Below are 19,110 nucleotides of genomic sequence, written 5' to 3'. Positions count from 1 at the left end.
CCCTGAACACTACGGGCAATTTAGCATGGCCAATTCACCTAGCCTGCACAGGAGGAAACTGGAGCACCTGGACGAAACCCACACAGACACGGGGAGAACGTGCAAACTCCACACAGTCGCCCAAGGCTGGACTCAAACCCGGGCTCCTGCCACTGTGAGGTAGCAGTTCTAACCACTGAGTCACCATGCTGCCACTTTTACAACTGAATGAACACTTGAAGGGATATACTTTTAAAACAAATGAATCTTTTTTGTCCCAGTGTGAAGTATAATTGATTAACAGCTCTGTCAGATTGGTGGAAATTCAGCTTTTAATGCCCCTTTCATAGGCTTAACCACTGCTATTACAGGGTATCTGAGGTTTACTTATAATGCATACTGGGTAAGTGGTTAAGAAGGGAGCATGGGTGCTGTGGGTTGGAGTGTAGGACCCATCATTACAGCTGGTCCAATGTCACAGGATTCAGAGACAGGCATTGCATCCTGCTGCCATGACCAGACCACCAACTCCTTTACTGCCTTGGGCCTACTGGAAGCAGCAGGCCTGACTACATCCTGGAATAATGGTTAGGCAGGTTGGTATCTTTTTCAAGAGAAACTTGATCTTCAACCACCTCAACGCGAATCCAGCCCACCACTTTATGGGGGTTCTTCTGATCTCTCTGCCATTTTTACGGAGCACCGTTGAAGGCAGAGCCTCCACAAAGGAGGTTATTAAAATGGCAATATGGCTGCCATCTGATACAGGCAGGCTACTTTGCCATATAGTCAGAGATCCTGCGAGAGAAGGGTGCCAGTCTTTTACTACAATGCATGTGCTATATAAAGTTAAATTGTCACAGTTGTAAACCCACCAGACCCTTTGAATTGCTGCTACTTCCATGGAGTTGGAATGAGGGCTATATCTCAAGTTACATCATGCAATGCTTATCTGGTTTGTTTTCTTTTACAAATACAAAGCTTGAACCAGTCAAATGGTTTGTATCAGACATAATAAACTGGAAGTTTTGAGCAGTGATCTTAAAAAAAGGGTGCAATTCTGTTAACTTGTAGCAATTACACTGTATGACTAATTTACTGGCAGATACCCCCCTTTGGAAGTTTACAACTGAAAACATGTTGGAATAAATAAAACTTTATTCATAGATAAACAATCCATTATTTCTTTACAAGTGCAAGTTTACATTATAACACTTGACTTCAGCTAAATATGCAATCTACCTGGCACTTGGTGTAATAATGCAGCCTTTATCAATTCAATCAAGATAATTACTGTAAACTGCTAAACAACCTGAAGCATTTTTGAGAATCTAAAAGGCTACTTCATTATTTAATTGCCAAACATACCTGCAAAATGAAAATAAACTTAACTGTTGAGGAGCAATGCCTATGTTCTTTTGGTGAGATATATTTGAGTAGGTGATATTTTAATGAGTAACTTCTTAGCGTGTGTGATATGTTAAAATAAGCCTTGTACAGGTGAGTATTTATCAAATAATTTATTAAAAACTCCCTCCTAAGTGGGACAAGAAAACAATTTATAGTTTGAAGGGAGAAGAGGTGACGTTCCAGCCATTATACCCAGTAGCCACGAGTTCAATAATCAGACAGGGTTATTAGCCCACTCACATTTTGCAGTCAGTGGGGGGAATGGCAGCATAATAGTAAATTCACTGACGTAGTAAACCAGAAACACAGGCCAATCCTGTGGGGATTTGGATTCAAATCCTACCATAGTAACAGGTGCAAATTAAATTCAATGAATCAATCGCAAATTGAAAGCAATACCCATGAAATGAATATTGACTTTAAAACAAAACATCTTTCTTTCAAGGAAGAAGATCTGCCATTTTTACCCAGTCTGGCCTACATGTGACTCCAGACCACAGTGCAATGGCCTAGCAAGGCAACCTGTTCAAGGGCAATTAGGGGTGGACAGCCAATGCTGGCCTTGCCAGAAATGCCCATATCCTTTGAATAAAATACTTAAAATAACATATTACTTCAGACTCACCACTATGTGGTTCACTTTATTTGGGTTCAAGTTGTTTAATTTGTAGCAATTCTGGGCAGACTGCTGGATTTCACCTTTTCTTCTGAAGTTAATTTGATTCTGCCATCAACTAAAGATAATCTCAAATATACAGCAACAATGTGCAAACAAGCAAGTTAAGCAGCCAATAACATTGAAGTATTCTCACAGACAGAAAACCAGGCAGTAATAAGTAGGTATTATCAATAATTTTGTATAATTCCATGGAAAGCAAAATAAGGTTGAGATAGACATCAGATTAAGGCAAAAGCATAAATGTTATTAAATTTAAAAATATATGTTTGAAATCTAGAGAACAAAGAAATTTGACATTACATAGATATAAAACTTTGTGGCCAGAAATGCTGTTTACCAGCAGTAATTATGAATTTAGTGCAGCCTTAAACCCATTAAGACATCCCTTCACAAAGTCTAATTCTTTAAGAGTCTTTGTAGAAAGACTAATCATTGTAGACACTGGAAGTTCACAACAATTCAACGATTTCCAATTGATTTCCATCTGTGAAGACTGTAACAGTGCACCCTGTGGAGATGCAGGGGATTACTGGTAGCGACTTGAGTTTCCACATTTAACTGTGCATTGAGAACTTCAGAGCTTGTTTCAATTTCACTGGGAAATGGCAGGTAATACTGTGTTGCCACCAATGTGAATACTGAAATATATCCAGGGAGCCTCACAATCAGTAGACGCATTGTGATTAGCTGCTTCATGCTTAACAGTATAAATTACTGGCTAAACAGTTCTGAGGAAAGAAAATTAACCTTTTTAATAAACAATCAAAAGCAGATTCACTTGCATTGTTATAAATAGGCACAGAAATCCTGGAGTAACATTGTCCACCGTAGTCAATGGGTATAACTGGTACAAACAACATGTTGCACTGTACCAGTTCGGATTATAATAAAGAAACACAGGCGACTCAATCTGCTATCGATTTGTGGAGCATTTCTGAGCTGTATACAAGCCACATTTGAGTGAAAAATGTCTTTTTGCAGATTAGAATCAAACAATTCATATAGTGCCAAATGATACTTTGACTACTTCAGCGCAAGGCTTTTGAAAACCTCCACAAACACAGAAATAACAGACATTCAAAAAAACGTGATGTTTGTTGGTGACTGTCATCTAATTTGGCATGATGATTAAACAGGTGTCATCCTATTTAACTGGGACGTCACTGGCATTTATATTCATAAACTCAAGCAATCCAATTACACTGACAAGGAACTACATATTGCCTGTATACAGATTTTGCGTTCTATTTAAAATCAGCACTTTTAACTGTGTCACTTGCAACATTCACAAAAGCACCAAGGTCATAGAAAACTAACTTCATGTAAACCTTGAATCACTTGGCCTCTCTTATCTTCACAGTTCTAAGTCCTGCAAAAGCAAACATACTGAAATAACTTCACAGTTCATCGCTTTCCATCACATCCTGTTTGGTTGGGAACAGCGAGGTGTCCACAGACGGGAAGGCAGATTTCAAGTCAAGTCCTTGGTCAGCAAGAGCTGCATACCGATTGCCTGAAGGACGCACTTTCCTTATTGGCTGTGTGATGTGCTGGTGCCACTGGGCTATAATAACAAAGGGAATCAGTCAGAGGCTCTCTGTTGCAATGGAGAATTTTACAACAACATGGCATTCTAAATGGAGTGCCATGTTGTTGTACATAACTGAAGGAGCAGTTTTCCAAAGAGCTTGTGAGAAACTCTGCAGGAATCCTTTCTGGCTGACTCGACTTTTCTTGCAGCATTTATATGTAATATAAGTTTGATGCAATATTTTACATACTATCAAACTGACAGCATCATTAATCAAAATTATTTAGATATGCTTCATAATGATGTTGACATCTACTTCACAATGCATGATACTGAAGTGGAAGCTTTCTTTCATATACCCTTTTCTCTCTTTAAGGACCCAAAACTTTGTTACTATAGATCAGGATTTCCTGCGGCAATTTGAGGGTGCCTGGTGTTCCTAGTTGTGGGTCAGGAGAGATTAGTACCTTTATCAGTCTTCATGTTCAAGATTTACTTATCTAGGTATGCATTGTGAATTCATCATCAGAAAAGCATTGATTTAAAACAAAATTTAAATTAATTGAATAAATAAGTGCTAGATCTTGCAAAGTCGTGCAAGTGGCTGAAGAAATAACTACTTGCTATAGTTTAAGAATATGTAGCTCTGTGGGTAGATCTGGATAATGAATCAGAAGCCCACTTTCTGTATTTCCCATTTATACGTCCTTTATAAATATCAAATAGTCTGCCAACTCTCAGTCAGCAATGAAACGATAGTGATTGCTGCTAACCTCGAGGGAGGGCACAGTGTTTAAGGGCAGTAATCCATAGGTTAGGGCTCATTGGACCAATTATCCAGGGTTAACCTCTCAGCCAGTAATGGCAGCTGTTGAGCAGAGATTCTAGCCCAAAGGTTTTTGTTTTCCATAACAATTTGTCAATAGCACAACATTTCACTGCCCCGATTGGTTGATTTTTCAGTGCTCTGATTGGGTGTTCAGTTCAATATGGTAAAAACAATGACTGCAGATGCTGGAAACCAGATTCTGGATCAGTGGTGCTGGAAGAGCACAGCAGTTCAGGCAGCATCCGAGGAGCAGCGAAATCGATGTTTCGGGCAAAAGCCCTTCATCAGGAATAAAGGCAGTGAGCCTGAAGCTTGGAGAGATAAGCTAGAGGAGGATGGGGGTGGGGAGAAAGTAGCATAGAGTACAATGGGTTAGTGGGGGAGGGGATGAAGGAGATAGGTCAGGGAGGAGAGGGTGGAGTGGATAGTTGGAAAAGGAGATAGGCAGGTAGGACAAGTCCGGACAAGTCATGGGGACAGTGCTGAGCTGGAAGTTTGGAACTAGGGTGAGGTGGGGGAAGGGGAAATGAGGAAACTGTTGAAGTCCACATTGATGCCCTGGGGTTGAAGTGTTCTGAGGCGGAAGATGAGGTGTTCTTCCTCCAGGCGTCTGGTGGTGAGGGAGCGGCGGTGAAGGAGGCCCAGGACCTCCATGTCCTCGGCAGGGGGGGGGGGGGGGGGGGAGAGTTTAAATGTTGGGCCACAGGGCGGTGTGGTTGATTGGTACGGGTGTCCCGGAGATGTTCCCTAGAGCGCTCTGCTAGGAGGTGCCCAGTCTCCCCAATGTAAAGGAGACCACATCGGGAGCAACGGATACAATAAATGATATTGGTGGATGTGCAAGTAAAACTTTGATGGATGGGGAAGGCTCCTTTAGGGCCTTGGATAGAGGTGAAGGAGGAGGTGTGGGCACAGGTTTTACACTTCCTGCAGTGGCAGAGGAAAGTGCCACGATGGGAGGGTGGGTTGTAGGGAGGCGTGGACCTGACCAGGTAGTCACGGAGGGAATGGTCTTTGTGGAAGGCGGAAAGGGGTGGGGAGGGAAATAGATCTCTGGTGGTGGGGTCTTTTTGGAGGTGGCAGAAATGTCGGCGGATGATTTGGTTTATGCGAAGGTTGGTAGGGTGGAAGGTGAGCACCAGGGGCGTTCTGTCCTTGTTACAGTTGGAGGGGTGGGGTCTGAGGGCGGAGGTGCGGGATGTGGACGAGATGCGCTGCCATCCCCACGCTGATTGATGATGTCACTTCCGCCCCCATCATGGCCACTCCCACAACCACTTCCACCCCTCACAATTCCTCATGCATCACATGAGTCTGGTAGATCTTTCACAAGTTTGCATCCAGACAGAGATCAGCTTAATTGTTGGTAGGGTTAAACTCCACCATTTTAGGGTCACTATTGGCCCGAGTCCACCAAGCAATGTCTTTGAAAATAGATCCAAATAATTGTTAGGTAGCGAACATTCAAATACAGACTAACCATATAGATCCAGCCTGGCTGTACAAGATGCTATTCCTGCTTCATTTTTGGCTGACACGGTGTACCATCCAGCATCTTCTTTCTTGGTTGGCTGAATCAGGAGACAGACATAGCCCGTGGCATCTTGCTGTATGCTGGTAAGACAAGTACCATTAATTCAGTTAAGAGCAGTAAAAACTAAACTGGGAGACCTATTGGTAATTTGTACTATTATCCTGGGGCAAGGTTTTTCAGGTTCAATAACACACATCATCAATGAAATAGATCACTTTTATTCACTCCCTTTATAAAAAACCGAAATGAAAGAGAGAGACAGTTAAATTTGCCCTAAATATCGCTTTTCAACTCATATATCCAAAGCTGAGGTGTCTGCCTCAAGTGTACTCTGGTTAGAAAGGGATTAGTTTAGTTTAGGGTATTACAAGGATATCCTATCTTGTAATGATTGTACACTCTGAAGCTCAGTATTTTTTTCATCAATCCTATAGACTTACGTCTGTAAATGGCAAGTTTAGTTTTGGAGTTTCCATGGGATCCAAAGTGCTCGGGGTTTCTCGGATCTTCCTGGACGCTATTAAAATCCACTAAATGTAGATGTTGAAAGACAGAGGTTCACATCATCACTGCAATTGTTACATAGTGAGAATGCTCCAGAGAGCACTATTAGCAAGGATTTGCTTGCATGATCAGCAATTTCAGGTGTAAAAATGCCTTCGGCAACTTGACCACTGACAGCGTATCAGAAATTCAGATGCAAGCAAAACGGCAATGTAATTAAATGCTACATGTCCAAATTTCGAAGATGCACTCCTGTCAAATATGGGAGCATTGTAAAATCATACGGTATAGATCAATGCCATTCGGCCCATCTGTCTGCCCTGAGCCTCCATAGAGTGAAATCACCCAGACCCACCTATTTCTATAACCCCACATTTACCATGGTTAGTCCAGCTAGCCTACATATCCTGGACATTATGAGCAATTTAGCATGACCACTCCAACTGCAATCTTTGGACTGTGGGAGGAAACCCACACAGCCACAGAGAGAATGTGCAAATTCCACACAGATAGTCACCTGAGGGTGGAATCGAACCCAGGTCCCTGGTACTGCCATCTTGCCACCCCTATAGAGTCACTTTGTCTACCAGGCCACTATCACATTAACAGTAGCTATTTCATACTATACACCATAGCCTGGACACACCTTATCCTGTCCCTGTAGGGAGAGATGGTCTCATTGTCTTTCTTCCAGAAGATCATGGGAGGTGGCATGCCTACCACTCTGCACTCTATTCTGACTGGGTGACCTTCCGGCACTCCTGTGTTCCGCAGTTTCTCGATAAATACAGGGGCCTTTGTAATTTCTTTTGCTGTAAAATCAAACCAAACAAATGGAAACAGAAGAAAAAGCAAATATTTTAGAACATTAGATGTGATCTGTCTGTCAGTTTTACGTGGTGTTCTCTTGCCCTGTTTTTGCTGCACAGACACTGAATGCTACCTCCTTTCTCGCATGGAGACAGGTTAGGAGTTCTTCAGATGTTTTAAACTAATGGAAATGGGCTGCAGCTCAGTAACAGGAGGAATGCTTGGGGATAGAGGTACTATCACTTTTCTTCTGAAATGAAAAACTGACAATTTGTTCAATTGAAAGAAATAATGGATGAACTTTTCAAGAAACATGCAACACCAAGGAAAGAAAAACAACTGGCAATAAGCAGTGCATAAATATACAAGGGGGCAAAGCAATCTTCTTTTTCAAACAGGATAACATTAGGGATTGACCAGTGTTTTTTTTCTTCAGCTGGGAAGAAGTGGATTTATGGTATTGCAATGTAGCATTTAGGAATATTCTAAACTCAAGAATTTTGTGGAATCTGTTCTCATGTATGTGAGTGGGATATCAAATACAAAATAATAGAGCATATGTTTAGATTGACATTCACCCTGTTTTTTCACAATGCATCAATAAAATCCATATTCATTAAAATTTTGGATAAAACTTGTCAAGTCTCCTGCAGTTCACAAAGTCTTGTGAAAGCCTTTATGAGATGGACAGAACAGAGTAGCTTGACCCAAACCAACGTTCACATTCAAAAGAAAACATCATTTGTACTTAAATATTATGTGAACTCCAAAAAGGAGGTTTTGTATGTAGTACGTTAACATTTAACAGGGAAGGGTTGCTGGGAGGAATCCAGTGTCAACGAGGAAGTCAGTGTTGGACTCTAATGAAGCTATTGAAAGTATGAGGACAGGAAAACACACACCCACTTACATTTGGGTGGGTTCATGGCTTGCTCCCTATCCCACACCTCTAAATGTTACTACTAAGATGATAGAGCAGGAATTCTTGGAATCACGTCTTGCCCACTTTGATTTCTGCTGCTTCTGTTGCGACATGATTGGAGGCATGGAAATCCAGGTCAATGTGGTTTTGTCAGAGTTCAGTTAAGATTAATCGTGATTCTCTCTCCATTGATGCTGCCAGACATGCTGAGTGTTTTCACCATGCTCTGTTTTGATTCCAGTATTCACTGTGTTTGGATTTGAGTTATTTCCTCTGGTTGGGAACAATTATTGTATAAATAGAGGTAGACCATTCAGGAATGAAATCAGGTAACCCCTTTTCATGCAAAAAAAAAATCAGAAATCTTGAATGACCTCCTCTGTGGATGCTGGGCCAAGTTCACATTTCCACTCTGAGATCCCCCGTCTGCATTTTGGAAAATCAGATCACAATGCTGTACTCCTCCTGGCTTACAAGCAGAAACAGAAGCATGAGTACGGAATGTAGTGCAGTGTTGATCTGAGACAGCAGAAGGGCTTCTATGGCACTGCCTAGAATTGGTGAGCTGGTCCATATCCAAGAACTTTGCGGCCAACCGAGATGAGTATGCCACTATTGTTATAGACTTCATTAGTAAATGCTGAAGAAGTTAATCTCAATGTTCCTCAACTGAAAACCATGGACAAAATGGGGTATCCACTCCCTACTGAAGTCCAGGTCTGAGGAGTACAAGTCGTGCAACTCTGATCCATAGAGGAAATCCAGGTATGACCTTCATAAGGCCATCAGAGATGCCAAGAGTCAATATCAAATTCTGCTCGAGACCCAGATCAACCATATGGACACCTGCCATTTGTGGCAAGGCGTACGCAACATAAAGGGCTACAAAGTGAAGCTGAACAGAAATGCAGGCAACAGCACACCCCTCCACAAGCTCAATGCATTCTACAGTCGCCTTGAACAGAAGGTCAGTGAAACAATATCATCTGTCCCAACAGCCTCAGATGCCCCTGCACCCACTGTCACCATTACAGTCCTACCATGCGGAAACAGACCATTCAGTCTCAACCAGTCTATGCCGAACATAATCCCAAACTAAACTAGTCCCATCTGCCTGCTCCTGGCCCATAGACCTCCATTTCCTATTCATATACTTATCCAAATGTTTCTCAAACATTGTATTCGTACCCATATCCACCACTTCCTCAGGAAGTTCATTCCACACATGAACCACCCTCACCGTAAAAACATTGCCCTTCGTGTGATTTTAAAATTTCTCTCCTCTCATCTTAAAATTGTACCCCGTAGCCTTGAAATTCTCCATCCTAGGAGAAAGACAACCACTATTAACTCTATCTTTACCCCTCATTATTTTATAAATTTCTATAAGGTCACCTCTCAGCCTCCTACACTCCAGTGAAAAAGGTCCCAGCCTATCCAGTCTTTCTATATAACTCAAACCTTCCATACCCAGCAAGATCCTGGGAAATCCCTTCTGAACCTTCTCCAGCTTAATAATATCCTTCCTATAACTGGGTGACCAGAACTCCAGAAGATGCCTCACCAATGAGGAACTTACCAAAAAGATTGATAAGGGTAGAACAGTAGATGTTGTTTACTGGAACTTTAGTAAAGCCTTCGACAAGGTTCCTCATGTTAGACTAATTAAAAAGTTAGGTCACATAGGATTCAGGGTGAGCTTGCCAATTAGGTACACAATTGGCTTAATGGCAGGAGACACAGATTGGTGGGGGATGATTGCCTTTCAGACCGGAGGCCTGTCACCTGTGGTGTTCCACAGAGATTGGTTCTGGGTCCTCTTTTGTCTGTCATTTATATAAATGATGTAGATGAAAACTTAGAAGGCATCATTAGGAAGCTTGTGGTCAGACAGATGATATAAAAGTTTGAATACACATATGAATATATTCACAAGTAGCTTCTCCTCTGCTGTTATCAGACTTTTAAATGGACCTCTCAAATGCTAATTCTGACCTCTCTCTCTTCCTGCACATGCTCTGTGGCGTAACACTGTGTTCTGCACTCTGTTCTGCTCCGCTGATGCAGTCTATAAGGTCTGCCTGTATAGCACCCAAAACAGCACTTTTCACTCTATCTCAGTACATGTGTAATATCAGATTAATATTTGAGATACAGGTGACAAGGGATGTAGAACAAAGGCAGGTAAATGGAGTGTATGTGTAAACTGGTTGCGTGTTAATATCAGCCATGATGAAGAGCTTACGCTTGAAACATTGATTCTCCCGTTCCTCGGCTGTGCTTTTCCAGTGCCACACTTTTTGACTCGGATCTCCAGCATCTACTATCCTCACTTTCTCCTAGTTGATTTCAAGGATGCCTATCTTGAAGAAGTTCTCCTCCTCTCTCTACAAGGATCTCACTGAGTCCCTCTCTCTCATTGGACCCCCCCCCCCCCCCCCCCCCCAGGTCATCTCCTCTGCCCTGAAGCTCTTCAGCCACGTCCTGAAGCAGACTCACTGCCACAGCCGCATCTCCTTCCTCAGTGCCTGCCTATGGAACCATCTGATCCCACATGGACTCCAGGCGACATTCAGACCAACCCAGTTTGGACCTGAACAGGACAACCAGTACACACTACAAATACGAAACCTTCAGAAATGGTTCTCCCTCTGGATCTTCCACTCTCGCAGCCTCACCGCTACCTACTCTCCCTGCAGTCAGCTCTGCCCCAGTTTAGGGTCACACACTCCCAGACCTGCAAAGGACCTCTGCTCAGAAGAATCCACACACTCAACAAACGTTTATTCTCCATTTTATCGAACATCAAGGAACGTAGCCATTCCTGATGAAGACTGAAACTTTAACTCTCCTGTTCTTCAGATGTTGCCTGACCGGCTGTGCTTTTCCAGCACCACATGTTTTGACTCTGATCTCCAACGTGAAGTAAAACCTGATGAGACACAGAGAAACTGACGGGAGTAGGGTGGAGTAGAAGAAGAGTAGCGAGGTGAAGAGTAGAGCATGAGGAGTGGGCAGCTCATGTAGGACCCATGCGATTTGTTTCTTGCTGGAGTTAGATAATACACTGATTAATTACACAGGAAATTCACAGAGTCTTCAGACTGTGTGTGTGGAATTGTACTCCGATAACGTCTGTTTAAGCTTGAGAAGGTATTAGGAATGTACACAATATTATGAAGTGAGTGGTAACTAGGCAAGCTACAGAGTAGGCCTTGAAGACAGAGGTTTCAATCATTGATGCAGCATTGCCCATCAATATGGTGTCTGCCTCTATTGTGAGTTTGGGTTCCAGATGATAGAAGGCAATCATTTCTGGATTAGAGGGGCCTGGGGAACATGCTAAGTAGGAACAGAAGTAGGCCATTCAGCCCTGCTCACCTGCCCAGTCACTTATGGAGATCATGGCAGATCTGACTCAGGCCTCAACTCCTCTTCCGTGTCAGCTCCTCATAGCCCTCAACTACACATTTCAAAAATATATGTACACTTTAAATACTTGCTGTGATCCAGCCTACACATAAATTCATTACTCACTGAGAGAAAAAAATTATTTTACTCATCAATTTTAAATAAGTCTGCTAGTTCAAGATTTTCTCACTAGTGGAAATATCTTCATAACATCAACTCTGTCAGTCACCTTCAGAGTCTTGTATATTTCAATAAGATCACTCCTCATTCTTCTGAGCTCAAATGATTGAAAGCCTAACCTGTTTCACAATTCTGTGAAGACACCCCCTTCATTCCTGAGATCAGCCTATGAATGTACTTTGAACTGCCCCGAATGCCAGCAGTCCTATTAGTTCATGGAAGCAGGCCTTTCAGCACATCAAGTCCAAACTTCGAAGAACATTCCACCCAGATCCAACCCCTTATCATATCCCTGTAACCCTGCATTTCCCATGGCTAATCCACCGAGCCTACACATCCCTGAATATGATGGGCAATTTAGCATTGCCAACCCATTCAACTGGCACATCTTTGGACTGTGGGAGGAAACCGGTGCACCCGGAGGAAACCCATGCAGGCACGGGGAGAATGTGCAAACTCCACACTGACAGTCGCCCAAGGTTGGACTCAAACCCAGGTCCCTGGCACTGTGAGGCAACAGCATGCATGTACGTGTGCATGCCTAGCTGAAATAACTTGCAAATTAAAATGTATCACTAATTTGAAAATAAAATTCTGCTTTCCAATTAAACTGTACAGTCACTACACAGTGTGTTTAGGGTGACTAGACTCCATCTAATGGCAGATGTCAGTTACTGCAGCTTTCTGCTGAAGTCCCAGGACTGCCTGCACCAACCAACAACTGCCACTAGATGGAGGCCAAGACAGGAGCTAGTACAGAAGCCAGCAATGCAGAAAAGACGACCGAGAGGACAAGGGCAGAGAGTGAAAAAGATCAGAGGCAAGGCTGGGAGCCAATGGCAGCAGTGGGGGAAGAGAGATGGAAGGTGAGAGTGGAAGTGCTGGGCATAGGTCATGTGAGCAGACAGGCCGCAAACTGTAGATAACAGTTCAACTGGCAATGTTAAATGGATGTATACTTTTAATAATGTTAAAGCGAAACAGTGTTGAGTGAGTCGATGTTAAGTGGGAACTTTGGGACAGGAAAGAACTGGAGAAGGACAAACATGTTTGCAATGTTTTAGACACTGCTGGTTATCATGGGAAGAGCCATCACGGAGGTTATGGGCCACTGTGTTCCTGTATCAGTCAAGATGAGAGTGGTGCTGGAAAAGCACAGCAGGTCAGGCAGCATCCGAGGAGCAGGAAAATCAACATTTTGGGCAAAAGACCTTCATCAGGGATTCACTAGATGAAGGGCTTTTGCCCGAAATGTCGATTTTCCTGCTCCTTGGATGCTGCCTGACCTGCTGTGCTTTTCCAGCACCACTCTCATCTTGACTCCAATCTCCAGCATCTGCAGTATCCACTTCTGCTCCGTGTTCTTGTATATCCAGTCCAACCTCCTGTAATCTCTTCTGACTTTACACATTTCTTACATTTTTCTCTCTTCATCACAACCCAACATTTGAATCCTTCATTTCAGATAATAAAGAACTTTCCAGTCAGTGCAGAAAGGTGATGATGACAGTAAAGATGAGGTGAGCACTCAGTCTTACAGCTGTAACCACCTACTCAGAGAATGAAGTGATTGGGATAGAGGGAGGGGGAATCTCTATTTGGTCAGACCCCAGGCAGAAAGCAAGGACAGCACAGCTCCCAGTTCACCAGAGGGTGAGGTTCCCATAAACTCTTCAGCAAGGACTCAGATGAGACTTTGATGAGCCAGGCTACAGAAGAAGGATAATGTTTGGACAGTCTACCAGAAAGCCCGTCCTCCAAACAGCAAGGAGAAATCCACAGACATTTCTGCTGAGCTTGGAGCCCATTCCTTCCAACTGGGCACAGGTTATCGCCACCACCAATGCACTTCACCCCACCATGATGGGTAATCTCAACAGTTTCCACTGCAGCACCATAACCATTTTCGATTTGTGCAACTTGAATTCTGGATGTGTAGAGGATTTCAGGACATTTCAATAGGTCAGCAAGTTTGTGGAGGCATGGTGGGATCTGCTTCATGAAGCACAAACCTTGTTAGCTCCACACGCCTTGCTGCTGAAACTGTACAATCCTCAGAGGTGCTCTCCAGAGCTTCTGGAGGCTGTCCTGAAAGGTGCCCTCAATTGGAAGACAGCAAGCGTTGACTAGCCGTGCTGCAGCCAAGGGGGAAATCCAATTTCTTCCTCCCGCAGTAGTGCCAAGGGACTGAGCATCATTACCAAATTATCTGGTTTATCTGAAAATAACAGATCACTTGTAAATGTATAAATTATACTTTACCTACAACAGACAGCTCCAAGCTAAAGGAACTCTGTCCTGCTTTGTTTGTCGCAATGCATGTGTAAATCCCTGTATCTCCAGCTGTGAGGTGATCAATCAAAAGGGAGTGAATTCCATTCTCCCGCACGAGCATCTTATGCGTAGCATCTGGCAAGATGGGTTTACCATTCAGCAGCCACATGAGATCAGGATTTGGCAGCCCACTCACCTGCAAAAAAAGGGGATGTGTTTAATAAAAGGCAAATCTCTTAAATAATGAAGTGCTTTGTGAAGTTCATGAAAACTCACTCATTCTGACAAACTACAGCTTTTCAAATCAATATCCTTGTGATACACAAGTGAATCCTGGGGACTACATGAGGATCTCACACTCACCAAGTGGGACCAGCTGAAACACACTGCTATGTTTGGGAGTATCTAAATGAAGCCCCTGAGACACTACAATCATCTCTTCCCCCCTGAAACCAAGGAACATGGATATCCTTGAAGGGATATAGCAGCCAACTAGTTTCGATCTGGCTGGATCATTTGTAGCAATACATGGTCCTGTTCTTTTCTGTTAAAACTGCTCAGTATTCCCAAACACAATGGAATGCAGATTTATGAACTACAAACCTTCAGGTTAAAACCTTTCCCTTATCTCCTCCATTCTGATCAACAACAAGTCTGAAGAGTTGGTAAAATCATAAAATCCTTACAGTGTGGAAGCAGACCATTCAACCTATCAAGTCCACACTGACCTTCTGAAAAGCATTCCACCCAGATCCACCCCCTCACCCTATCCCTGCATTTCCCATGGCTAACCCACCTAACCTGCAAAGCCTTAGATACTATGAGCAATTTCTCATGACAATCCACCAAACCCGCACAGTTTTGGACTGTAGGAGGAAACCAAAGCACCCAGAGGAAATTCACACAGACACAGGGAGAACGTGCAAACTCCACACAAACAGTGACCCGAGTCTGGAATCGAACCTGGGACCCTGGTGCCGTGAGGCAGCAGTACTGACTACTGAGCCACCCATGGACTTCTTTGTCACTGAGACTGAGAGTTGACCTTCCCTTCCAATACCCTGCTGTGGATCCCTCCCATTCCTCACCTATTTTTTCCCCTCGATGATCATGTGAAAGCACAGCATTATTGTTCACATACTGCTGAGGACTCTGAGCTCAACTCCATTGTTGCTAGGAAATCAGACTGTTCAACATCCAGTACTAACTGAGCAGAATGGCCCCCACTAAAGTGTTGGTGTGGGTTCCACACTCCAAACTCTGAACTCTTACTCCATCCTTTTCTCTGGCAACTCACTATGGCTAAACCAAACATTTTTTGTGACCTTTGTGTTATATTTGATCTCCTGAGATGAGTTTCTGACCAGATATATGCATCATTAAAAATGATTTCCTGCCCCTCAGTAACATTCCCCTTCGCAGTTGACCCCTAACTTATACCTTTGTTACTTCACAGTCAACTATTCCAACATATGCCTGGCCCTGCCCCAATATTCTACACTCTGTAAACTGAGATAGATAATACCTTCGCTTAACAAAAATGTAAGGGATATGAATCAAACTCAGGTATATAAGATTAGGCCATGATCAGCCATGACCTCATTGAAAGATGGAGCAGGCTTGAGGGGCTGAATGGATACTCCAGTTCCTATGTACTCTACAGTATCCTCTGCTCACTTGTAACCCCAATGCTTGCTGACCTACACTGAGTCCCGGCCAAGCAATATCTTGATTTTAAAACGTTAAACTTCTTTTCAAATCTCTCAATTTCTTTGTCCGTTCCTATACTCAGCTGCCTCACAATCCTGTGCTTAATCAAATTCGGGCCTGTGAAACGTCTCTGATTGTAATTCTTCCCTCATTGTCTTGTCCTCACAATCCTGAAGGCTTTTTATCTTCAGCAGGATATTTGTACCTGATGAGCCAGTATTTACGCTAGTACATGTAACGTAAGAATGAGACATGGGCAACGTACAACTGTGGCCCCAACCTCATAAGTGGATCCCGTGGCCCTCGATCTGACCAAGTTTTATTTATCTTCAGTATCTTCTCAAGTGAGAAGATGACTCAAGATCCATCCTATTGCTGTAAAAATAAGAAGTAAAAGGACTTTTGCTGTTCGAAATGACAGAAATTGATAGCAACACTCAGCACCTGCAGAGAGAAAAGAGCCAGTCACCAGATGAGTTAATTATTTCTCTTTTCTTATTATAGATGGACCTACTAAATCAGTTTGTAAGCTGCAAAAGAACCTTTATTTATGCTTTTATTCAAAGCCCTGAAATTCTAATGCCTAGAAATTGTGATGCTATCCTTTCCCGAGTCACTGTTTGTCAGCTAGTCTGCAGTTCTCAGCACATTGCATTATCAGAATGTATGTTAGTAATAATCTCCAAGGGTAATCCTCACTTGAACAATCTGCAAAACAACGCAAAGCATGCCTTTCCTTAGGCTAGGATAGTAGTCATAAGTTTTTTTTAACAAGTAATTTTAGAACAAGTTAGACCATGAACATCAGAAACTTCTTTGAAGTTTTGGAAATATATAGCACAAAAAAAAATGACAAAGGGAATGATTAATTTATCATCTGACTACAGATTTTTTTTGCCAGAACATCTTTTCTCTTTTTAGGTACTAGGTATCACCATGATTGTCTGTCGTTATTTCAAACTGCTAATTTTAGATGCTTTTTGTTACTGTCATTTCAAAAATAAGTGCAATCGTGTGCTTGATGATAAAACAGAATAAATTTTCTGCTTGTGTACTTCTAACACAGCATCTCAAAAAGCATATTTTCAATAAATGTTGCACATAAGAGAGCCTTTGATTTACCATCTCCTTAAAATCAAACCTCTCATATAAACATATAAAGTATCATGAGAACACCATTCAGCAATTTCATATTAATACAAACTCTCTTCACAGAACCCATACACAGCGTTTCACAAATAGCTGAGACAATTTGTCATGAGATACTAGAAAGTGCACTCTTTATTCTGTGGCTGCCAATTCCAACTGTACAATTTCAACAATTCAATTTCTGACTAAAGCAAAGAAGTCACGAATTACAGCTTTGATGCTATCTGCTGTTGGTCATTTCCCTTTTCTGCTGGTCAAGATCTGAAACCACGTGAGGAGTGTCAGAGCATCTCTTTACCTTGTTAATATTCCACTGATTTGCAATGGACCAAACAGAAGAGCTCAGCAATGAGAAAAGTCATGTCACAAACATTCTGGTTCCAAGGTTCGAGTTGATGTGGTGATCACTGCTGCACTAAAGTGCAGTGGATATTATTGGACTGGGTTTTATTGGACCTGCAGGAGTGGGGTAGTAGGTGAGGTATTGGTGGGTGGATGGGGCTGCTGTTGCCTTTCCACCATCATTGCATGAAGCTGGAGAGGAAGATAGGGGCTGCTCCTCCCACCCACAGCTGGTAGGTGCTTCGCAGCTTGGGGAGGCTGCCTAATGAACCTTGGGGGCCTCCTTAGCAGCCCATAGGAGTAGAGTCAGGTATTCGTCTAATGCAGAACTCTGTCAGCAAAGACCACACAGACACACGCATGGAATACATCACCTGCCTTCACCAACTCCATCCCAATTTCACTTAGTTGGCAGCTTGACTGGATTTCCCTGGATAATGGCTCTTTCAGCAAACATCAATCTGTTGTTTCCAGGATTATCACTGACCTTATCTCCTTCGGAGTCCACCCCAGCTTCCCACCTCACAGTACCCCAGTCTCACACAGCCCACTCTTACCTTCTTCCCAAAATACACAATCAGGACCTCCCTAGTCCACCCAATTATCTTTCAGCCTGTACCTGCTCCACTGACCTTATTTCTTCCTATGTGACACTATCTTTCTCCCCTCGACCAGGCTCTTCCTGCTTCCATTTATGATTTTTCTGACGCTTTACATTTGTAATTTCTGGTTTCCTGGTCCGAGCAGCCTCCTCCTCAGCACGATGTGAAATCCACCTATGCATCTATTCCCCAACAGGATGGTCCTGAGGCTCTCCAGCTTCTTCCTTGGAAAGAGGCTGAAATTATTCCCATCCACTAAATCCCTTCTCTGCCAGCCTGAGACCACACTCAGAATATCATCTACAGTTTTGGTCTCCATATCTGAGGATGGATGGTCTGGCTATGGAGGGACAGCAGTGAAGGTTTACCAGGTGGTGGGATTGATGTATGAGGAGAGTTGAATTGGTTAGCATTATATTCACTACAGTTCAGAAGAATGGGGAGGGGGATGCAATCTCACAGAAACCTATAATGAGACAGGGCAGAAACGAGAAGGATGTTCCTGATGGCAGGGGAGTCCAGGAACCTGGGTCACAGTCTGGAGATACTGGTTATGCCATTTAGGACTGAGGTGGGGTGACATTTCATCACTCTCGGCTTGGTGAGCCTGCAGAATTCACTACCACAGAATGCAGTTGAGGTCAAATCACTGCATATTTCAGAAGGAGCTGGATGTAGCACTTGGAGCTAAAGGGCTCAAAGAATATTGGGGGAAAAATGTGAACAGGTTGGGAGATTAGCCATGATCGTATTGAATGAGAAGGAAGACTCAAAGGTACTTGGTCTATTTCTACTCCTATTTTCTATGTTTCTGCCCTAGGCTTGCTGCAGACGTCCAGGGAAGCCCAATATAAGCTGGAGGAGCAGCAGCTCATTTTCTGCTGAGGCATTTCACAGCCTTCAGGTCTCAACATTGAATTCAACAACTTCAGACCGTGACATTTCCTTTCACTTTGATTACATACCCCAGCAGAGTTGACCTACTTTCTACTATGAGAAAGTGAGGACTGCAGATGCTGAAAATCAGAGCTTAAAAATGTGTTGCTGGAAAAGGGCTTATGCCCGAAACGTCGATTCTCCTTCTCCTTTGATGCTGCCTGACCTGCTGCGCTTTTCCAGCAACACATTTTTAAGCTCTACTTTCTACTATTCATACCCACCTCTTCCATATCTTTATGTATGCTCTATCATTAGCATTCCTACTGACTTTCAGTTTGGGGATCCTCAGCATCTGTCCCACTTAT

General features: G+C 43.0%; 1 protein-coding gene across 6 annotated transcripts in view; it reads right to left on the bottom strand.

Annotated features, from left to right (window-relative positions):
* Positions 1–1,119: 1,119 nt before the first annotated feature.
* The window catches only part of LOC122561011 (myopalladin), a 311,619-nt gene continuing 293,628 nt past the window's right edge, over positions 1,120–19,110 (bottom strand). For all 6 annotated transcript variants that reach the window (XM_087999125.1, XM_043712278.2, XM_087999126.1 and 3 more), the window contains 4 exons: positions 14,052–14,259; positions 7,113–7,278; positions 5,909–6,042; positions 1,120–3,632 (listed from right to left, as the gene is read on the bottom strand). In XM_087999125.1, coding sequence (XP_087855251.1) covers positions 3,466–3,632; positions 5,909–6,042; positions 7,113–7,278; positions 14,052–14,259 — 675 coding nt within the window. In that variant the 3' untranslated portion in view covers positions 1,120–3,465. The remainder of the gene's footprint in view (positions 3,633–5,908; positions 6,043–7,112; positions 7,279–14,051; positions 14,260–19,110) is intronic.

The sequence above is a fragment of the Chiloscyllium plagiosum genome, unplaced genomic scaffold (genome assembly GCF_037043375.1).
Source record: "Chiloscyllium plagiosum isolate Xiang-an unplaced genomic scaffold, Cpla_swu_hap1 HiC_scaffold_22, whole genome shotgun sequence".
NCBI lineage: Eukaryota > Metazoa > Chordata > Chondrichthyes > Orectolobiformes > Hemiscylliidae > Chiloscyllium > Chiloscyllium plagiosum.
The sequence above is the reverse complement of the archived record's forward strand: the minus strand, read 5'-3'. Positions and strand labels throughout refer to the sequence as shown.